This window comes from Onychostoma macrolepis, chromosome 01, assembly GCF_012432095.1.
Source record: "Onychostoma macrolepis isolate SWU-2019 chromosome 01, ASM1243209v1, whole genome shotgun sequence".
Taxonomy (NCBI): Eukaryota; Metazoa; Chordata; class Actinopteri; order Cypriniformes; family Cyprinidae; genus Onychostoma; species Onychostoma macrolepis.
The window spans coordinates 3,180,588-3,189,826 of NC_081155.1; the positions used below are offsets into that span (position 1 = coordinate 3,180,588).

General features: G+C 34.9%; 1 protein-coding gene across 1 annotated transcript; it reads right to left on the reverse strand.

The window, feature by feature from the left end:
* Positions 1-1,320: 1,320 nt before the first annotated feature.
* LOC131543042 (tumor necrosis factor receptor superfamily member 14-like) lies at positions 1,321-7,178 on the reverse strand. Its single transcript, XM_058780248.1, has 6 exons — positions 7,115-7,178; positions 5,216-5,383; positions 3,412-3,537; positions 3,118-3,270; positions 1,716-1,797; positions 1,321-1,580 (listed from the first exon to the last, which is right to left on the reverse strand). The coding sequence occupies exons 2-6, from the start codon at positions 5,325-5,327 to the stop codon at positions 1,367-1,369; spliced, it is 687 nt and encodes a 228-aa protein (XP_058636231.1). The 5' UTR covers positions 5,328-5,383; positions 7,115-7,178; the 3' UTR covers positions 1,321-1,366.
* Positions 7,179-9,239: the final 2,061 nt, after the last annotated feature.

Below are 9,239 nucleotides of genomic sequence, written 5' to 3' on the forward strand. Positions count from 1 at the left end.
AAGGAGTTATGTATGCTTTATGAATGACTTTGAAGTGAATAAGACGATGAGCCAAGTTTTTAGATGTTAAGCTGAGGTTAGACCATACTTATTTACCTATTTGCCACCTATATCTTATTCCTATCTTATAATAGAGCACTTGCCTCAAGATCTCTCAGTCTGTTTACACTCCAATTGATGCACGTAACAAAACAAAAAATACTCCTACTCTGCCTGCCCTAGATGAGTCTTCACACCAACGATCTAGGCGCAGCTGTCACAGAACATGCCACAGCCAAAGTGAATTAATATTAAAAATCATGTGCATCAATCGCAGTGTCGGGTGGCTGTACACAGTGAGAGATCTTGAGACTTACGCGACGCTTTGGTGCCACAGCCCACGAGACGTGTGCTCCATAACGGATTAAAACTGTTAAAATATGAAATAATATATATAAGGTGGAAAATGGGTAAATAAATATAGATTGGCACTGTTTTTTATTTTCAAACTGTAAAAAATATTGAGGTGTGACGCGCTCTTTTACAGATTAAAAGAAAGGAATAAAATGTACTGTAATAAGTATAGAATTGCACTGTCTGTTTACTCATTTGCGTCAATCGGAGTGAGAGAAACAGAGAGAGATGTTGAGACGGGTGAAAAGCGTTTTGTTAACTATAATACTACTAACAACTCATTTGAATGCATACGCTTCCATTGTAACACATGACCGCATGCAACGCAGAAACACTGAAATAATTAAAACAATGATCTCATTAAAAAGGAAAAGATTGTTGCCCTTACTTAACTGTTTGAAGGTGCACGCGCATCAGGTGAACCGGGCGAACCGAGCCTCGCTGATGACGTTACTGCTGCTGAAGATGCTGCGTGGTATTCAGACGCATCTGCTGTCCACCGAAGTTAATGGGAAGGATTGGTGTATCATATGCACGCAAAGCTGGCATTTGGCGTATGCATCATACGCAATTGGAAAGTGTAAAGCCGTGTTATTTATACGCAGATTGGCTTAAGGCACATTTAGACTGATCAGTACATGCAAATAATCACGATTGAATATTTTGCTTGGCTTATACAAGTTATACAAGTTTTATATTTAAAAGTTAGTCAAGAGAGTAAATAACTTGGTCAAAGGGAGGACCAGCTTCCAGTTTTGGGGCTCATGAAAAATATAAATAATATAGTTAAAATATAATAAGTAATATTCAAAAAGATTACATTACTGTGGCAAACCAGTAATTAATTGAATAAACTAAAATGTGGCTTCAGATGTTGAAATACAATGTGTTTTATTTTCAGTGAAATCAAGCAGATCAGTTGTTAGTTCATAAATATGTCAGATGGATGCCTTTTTACACTGGGAAAAACCGTTTAAGTATACAGGTTCAAACCTTGGGTTGTAACTTGAATTAATCTACTACTTTGGTTGTTTGTTTTTAGAATAATGAAAATGACAAACACCAGCACACACACTGCACTCACAGAGAGAATCAGTGGTAATAAATATGAAGGTGCTCCGTTATTGCACTCAGCATCAGTCTTGTCTGTTCCTTCCTTGACTGTTATTTTGCCAAGAGATTCACAGCTGTTAGAGAGAGAGAGTACTCAAGTTGAACTACAAATATATCTCTTGTGATAAAAGAGGTTGATTAAATCACAGAATCCACTGAACCAAATTATGAAACAACAAATTCCAATGAGGTAAAATATTGATACTTACTTTGAATGAAATTTGCAGAATGTACCTTCTGAATATGAACCAACAGGACAACCATTACACACTGTATCGCTGAATTCTGTTCCTATCGAAACACATGCATAAAAACAAAGTATCAGTACTTCTGTTTCAACCCCAACAGCAATAAAGGCAGTGACTGATCTCACATTAGATAGTGATGGTATTCAGTGTAGCATCTGATGCACACAATTAATCTTCACATAACTAATTTAATCCCAAATTTTTCCCAGACATGAAAATATCCAAATGATGTGTCATTAGTAACCCTTTGAAATAATCAATAATTATTTTTTGATTTTTTTTTTTGAAAAGTGTGTGAAAAATTGTGTTTTATGTTCGGTCACAATAGTGACCGGTGGGATATGGAGAGTACTGAAATCACATATTTCTGCAGTCATAAAAATTGTTATATATCTTAGCTCAGCTATTTTAAACTGTTTGATCACATTCTAGGGTTACTATTATGCATAAAAAAACCTTATGAAACATTGATAGGAACACTGAGATAAAAAAATAAAATAAAATTCAACCATCACTGCATTTCAAAATTGTTAAAATATAACATCAAATTTTTAAATCAATGCTACGAGCATTACAACATCATTATTGTAAAATTTTTCTAACATTTGAATTTTTAATTTAGTGCAATATTTTGTCATTGCAACATTTTATTGTCATTTTCACTAGCAACTGCCATTGGATTATATTGTAAAATAAAGTTCACCGTTATCCCAGCGGTCTAACCATCAACATGTTTACTCACTCTATGACCACACTCAACAAAACTGAATATATGCAAATGCATATATTAATACTAGACACCCTAAAGATAATGTGTACCAAAAATCTTTGTCTTATCTTTATGTTAACACACTTTACTAGGCTTTCGTTTTGGAGCTTTGATGCATCCATCATCTTCTCAAGGTGCAAACAGGAAATAAACTGCTCTGGTCATGTGACAATTTGCACTAATCATGTGAAACTGCACATATTTAATTGAGACCCTTTATTTTTTCCATATTTGCAGGAAGTGCACTAAAACATCAGTTGGTACGGTTTGTAGAGCTTTATAAATGAAAAACTTTTTTACGGTCACTATTGTGACCGGTGGGATTAGATGGGTTAATAATCCGCCTGTAATCATAATTTAGTAGATTTTTTTCCCCAGGTGGTTTTGTCAGGTGCAGTCAGTCACAAGCAAATGATGTCAGTCGTGAGGAAACACATTCACAGTACTTTCCCCAAGTGCAATGAAGAGTTGTAAAGCTGCTTTGGAACAATATGCATATTTCCATAATTCAGTTATGTAATATAAATGCAAGCAGTTTTTGTTTTTGATTTTTATGGATGTTTAGTAAAGCTGTTTAAGTGATGACAGACTGACCAGTTTGGTTGATGTATTGTCCAGGTGAGCAGGATGAATGTTTCATGGCCTTCTTACAGTTTGAGAGCAAATCTATACAGTAATACCCTGGCAGAGGTTCACACACTGTATTTGATATTGATGTACATGCCTGCTTTACTCTCAGCCCATTACCTTTGACAAGAAGGAAACAAATGAGTCAATTGTAGGTCATTCGGGGGGGGGGAAATACTGTTGAAATATATTTGAAAGCAAGGGGTGACATGAAACAAAATAAACAAGAAGTGACAAAATGCAAAATAAATTGTTACTCACTTGGGTCACAGACAAAACATTGCAGACATTCTATGTATCCGTTAGGAATATTAGTGAAGGTCATCGCAGGACATGAACCACAAATTGTTTTTGTATTCTCATCACAGTGGTTCTTAACTCGCTTTCCTAGACAATATTAATAATAACACATTACTTATGTCTTTTGTAAATAACTTACACATATATTTGTTGGGTCATTCCAAGTCAAATCAACCAAATTTAAGAAACTGCCCTGGCATCAAAGAGGGCATCAAATTGACCATTTTCACCTGAGATTTGGAGCCAGATTACAAGGGGGTAAAGATGACTTTCATTATTTTATTTTTACACAAAGATTGGTCTATTAATACAATCTGTTGGATTTAGCTAACTTTGTTGCTTTAAGTTAAGTTAAGTCGTGACGTATTGTCAAGTATGGTGACCCATACTCAAAATGGTGCTCTGCATTTATCCCATCCAAGTGCACACACACAGCAGTGAGTAGTGAACAAATGCACACACACACACACGGGGCAGCCTTGCTCCAGCGCCCAGGGAGCAATTAGGGTTTAGTCATGGTATCGAAGGTGGAGCGAGTGCTATACATTCACAATCCCCACCTTCAATTCCTGCCAGTGCGAGAATCGAACCGGCAACCTTCAGATTACAAGCCCGACTCCCTAACCATTAGGCCACAACTACCCCTTTATACGGCAGCGATGATCATTCAAATATGGGAAATAGCACTTTCCAAGTTTTTTTTCTCCAAAGTTTGCATGCCTGTGAGTTTTAAATACATCTTAATGCCCTTTTAGATATTGGGTCTTAACAAACTTTCCTTTGGCATCTTCATTTTTAAGGCTCTATAGCAGGGTTCCTCAAATCTGGCACTTTCCTGCAGAGTTTAGCTCCAACCCTGATCAAACTCACCTACCTGTGATTTTATAATGATCTTGAAGACATTCATTAGCATGCTCAGGTGTGTTTGATTAGGGTTAGAGCTAAACTCTGCAGGAAAGTGGATCTCGCGAGCCAGATTTGAGGATCCCTGCTCTAGATGGTTTCTTTCCAGCAATACTGGAATCTCAATATGGCTCCAGGAGTGAATAGTTGAATTGTGCACATTTTCAGCAGTCAAAAACCAAATGTGGGTCACTTTGCATTCAGTTGATTCTTTTAAAGAAGAAGGTTTGAAAAACAAATAATGTATTTGTTTTATTATTTATTATAATGTAGCCTATACCTTGATATAATAGGGAAGACTAGTTTCATCTAGTTTACATTATTTTTTTCTTCAGACCTTCCTCTTTAAAACAATAAAAGAATCAATTAATCAACTATCTGTCTTGGTCCGGAATGACCCTGTTGTATTTCTGTATATTTATGTAAATTGCGTAAAATATAAATATGTTCAAGCATTTTTGTGTACTTTTGGAGCTTCCTGAAACATGGTTGGGAACCACTTAATACCATATCTGTCCATTAAGTGAATTAAATGGGTCATTAAACTACTATATATATGTATAGATTTAAATAGACAACATGTTGGCCTGCCCAAGGAGGAAGAATTACTATTATGTCTTTACCAGATAACAAGAAATAACCCAACATGTTTCTGCCAATAGGACAGCATCTGCTGCTGCTAGTCTGACCACATCAGTCCAAACTTAAAAGACTGTTTTATGAGTGTATTACAGTTATTATTAGGCTCATCAGTAATAATGATGAGACCGTTCAAACATGGCACCATGTGACAAATGATTTAAAAAATCTCTTATAACCTCTTTAAATCTGATCTCATAGATGAGTGAAGGATCACACATACCTGGATCGCACACGGGGCAACACTTTCCATTAATTTCATATTCTGCATTGTTGCATGTTGCCATACAAAACACAATGTTCATGATGAGAAGCAGTAATGCTGCCAGAGACATGTCAAGGAACTACAAGAATCATCACTGGTCCAGAGGCCTTATTTTTTCTTATGAAGCTGAAAAACAAATTCATGTTAGCTTACGGTTGTGACGGTGGAAGATTTTTACCACCGCGGTGGTAATGGACCAACTACCGCCACAGGCGCGGTGTTGTGATATATATATACATTTGAAACTAAATAAATTAATTAATGAGGCTCGGTCATCTATTATAGGGTTACTCCACCCCAAAAAGAAAATTTGTTCATTAATCATTTACCCCCATGTCGTTCCAAACCCGTAAAAGCTTAATTCGTCTTTAAGATATTTTGGACGAAAGCCGGGATGCTTGTGACTGTCCCATTGACTGTCAAACAATTAACACTGTCAAGGCACAGAAAAGTATGAAAGACATCGTCAGAATAGTCCATCTGCCATCAGTGGTGCAATCTGTATTTTATGAAGCGATGATAATACTTTTTGTACGCAAATAAAATAAATAAATAAAAATAACGACTTTATTCAACACTTGTCTCCTCTGTGTCTCTCTGCGTCAGCGAAGTACCATTTTGAGCATCCGATGGACACAAATAGCGTACGCTGTTATGTCTCAGCCGCTACACAACACGCTATCCTTGTGGTGTGGGTGACACAGAACAGTGTACGCTATTTGTGCTGTGTGGGGAAAAAAATCTTTATTACAAACCGGTTTGACAAAGGTGTCATTTTTTGTTTTAGATTTGTTAAAAAAGGATGGTAACTTCTATTCCTGAGTTTTCATCTTTGAAGTGGACACCTTGCCTTGATTGTATGACTGGGTTATTAATATTAATATTTCACCAAAACTCTTATATTTGGTCAAGGCATATTGTTAAAGAAATGTAAAATGCCCAAATTATCCATTGGAGGTCTGGAGTGTTATAATGTTAAATTTCTGGATTAGAAGAATCTTTATCAAGAAGTTTAGTCGTCATCCCAAAGCATTTTATAATGGAAATTAATGACCCTTTTCTTTCTACTATAAAAAATATGAGCCGGTGTTAATACGTTTCTGTTACCTAACAAGATGAAAGAACTTCACTATACAATTTTGCATAATTACTATCCCTGTAGTTCTTTACTCTCTCAATATAAGTTGGATATCTCTTCACGATGCACATTTTGTAATTGTAACTTGACAATATCACACTTATTTTTTTAATGTGATTTATGCAAAGGATTTCTGGAAAGAAATGTCTTGCCTTGTTTTCTCTGCTTACAGTAAAGTTTTTAATTTTGAAATAATTAATGTACTATTTTTGATTTGGGAATCAGGATCAAAGGAGTTGAATGATATGTTAAACTGCTAACTCTCTGTGGCCTATTTCATCTTCATAAACGTAAAATTACTGATTGTATGCCCAATTTAAGGATTTTTGTAATAATCTGAAACTATTCTACGAGTCTCTGCACATCACTTAATAAGAAAGCAACTTGATAACACGCTCCTCAGCGCCACCCGTGCATTTAGTTATATCTGCTTAGGATTCATCACGGACACCCACACCTGTGTACAGAGAATTACATAGTTTGAAACAGCTGTTTCAAAAGTGTCGTTTTTTGAACCATGTGTGCTCCCAACCACATCCATCCTCACATTGTAAATATGGATCACAAAATTGTATTTAAAAAATAAAAAATTAAAGCAGGACAATTTCAGTACAGCAACATTAAAACGAAAGAGGCAAACACGCTGCGCACACACGCAGACACACACACACACACACACACACACACACAAAACATATATTGGTAAACATTATACTTACTTAAGACACAAAATCTAGCTCATATTCCCTCATATTGCCAAAAACATTATTTAAACAATGCTGCCGTCGTTAAAGTTGAAAAAAAGTAGAGAAAAACAATCTATGCCTGTGGAAATCCTTTGTTGCCACGTGATCATTGGCGTAGATCTCAGTATGCTTGTTCGAGACAAAGAACTTATACTGACAAGAAGTGAAAGCCAATATTACATTGCAGCAGCGGCGCCCGCACTGGTGTTACTGTGGTTTCTTTTCTGTCACATTAAATAAAATGTGTCACATGTAGCATGATAATAATTTTACATCCATTGAATTCTGCTTCACTCGAGAGTTAAGATTTAAAGGATTGCATCATTACTTGTTTATATATATATATATATATATATATATATATATATATATATATATATATATATATATATTCAAATAGGCTATTTTCATTGTTATAGCAAATACGTGGTTGCGCAAATGAACTAACATCATTCAATCACACTTTTAACAAACCTGATTAAAATAAATACAACATAATCTCCTTGTTTGTTGCATTATCATTATTTTTCTGTAACTGACTACATGCTGAAAAAATCAAGAAATAATATTTCATAAGTACTCCCAAAGTAGTAAGGTAACAGTAGTGACACACACACACACAAAAAAAAGTGTGTAAATGTTATTAAGTGTTAATAATGTTATTATTTTATAACAACGTCATGAATATTTTTAATTTAATAATGTTTTTTTGTTTGTTTGTTTGTTTTCCTCCAACAGAATAATACACTGAAAAAAGTGATCCACTATATTTACTCAATAAAATTGAGGTAACAATTTGCACTTACTTTGTTTGAGTAGATTCTATCCTATATATTGAGTAAAGAGTACCTAAACTTTACAGCTATGACAAACTAAAAGAAATTAGGTAATGTCTACCTAATATTTTTCATTAAATTACATAACTAATTACTTATAAAAATTGAGTAACATTAACTCTATTGTTAGTAGGCAACAGTTCATCACTGTAAAACCCAACACGTTAGGGTAACAAACCGTTTGAGTAAACCGATTGAGAGTGAGCACAGACTCATTGTGTGTCTAATCTCTGGTTATGTGAATGTTGCATTGATTATAGTGAAAGTGTTTGTTACAGTCAGTTAACAAATGAGTTTCTAAACAGTTTATCCACAAAAAGTTTCAATCTATAGCAGCAACTGGACTCACACAGACATCAAGAATCAGCTTGTGAACCTCAACAATGGTGACCATTAAATGCATTGCAGCATGATTTTTTTTTTTTAATGGTCACCATTGTTGAGGTTCACAAGCTGATTCTTGATGTCTGTGTGAGTCCAGATTTCTACTGCATGGACAAACATTTCTTGAATTTCTCTAATTATGTTCCACAGAAGAAAGAAATTCATACAGGTTTGGAATGATATGATGTTGAGTAAATAATGACAATTTATAAATGTAAATAATAACCCAGTCAACACGTGAGATAACGCGATGATCACAGTGGCATCACACCATTCTCATACGGTGATCCTCACAGTGTGAGTAATATATGAACTCATTGTGAACTCGAAAAGATGAGCGGGGTTCTTGTTTCTGTCAGACATCTACAAAAGCGCTAATTGAGAATTAACAGATTTAGATGATGATGTTTTATTGTTTTGTTTGACGTTACCATCGTGGTGAGTAGTGTTTGCTTTAGTTGGGCTCTTGACCCTTGACTTTATAACATTATATTTTTGGGGCTGCTGTAACTGTGTTTGAAAAGCACATTTGTTATGGCAAGGAAAACCAAAAAGAGACTGCAACCAGGTGACATTGGTTTGTTATTGATGATAACAGCGCAACCATCACCTAGATTCAGTATGCAGTCTTTGTGAGGAGTTACTAATATAAAGTTTTTATAATAGCTCTGTGATTATAGGACTGAGCAGTGTCATAATCGTTTATGAAGGATTTTAAAAGCATGATAAGACACAAACATTTTGAACTACTGTGTCATTTAAAAACAAAGAGATACATTAAGAACCAGTCATAAGGGACGCGTGCTCCATAACGGATTAAAACTGTTAAAATATTAAATTATATATATATATATATACATACAATATATTTACAATAT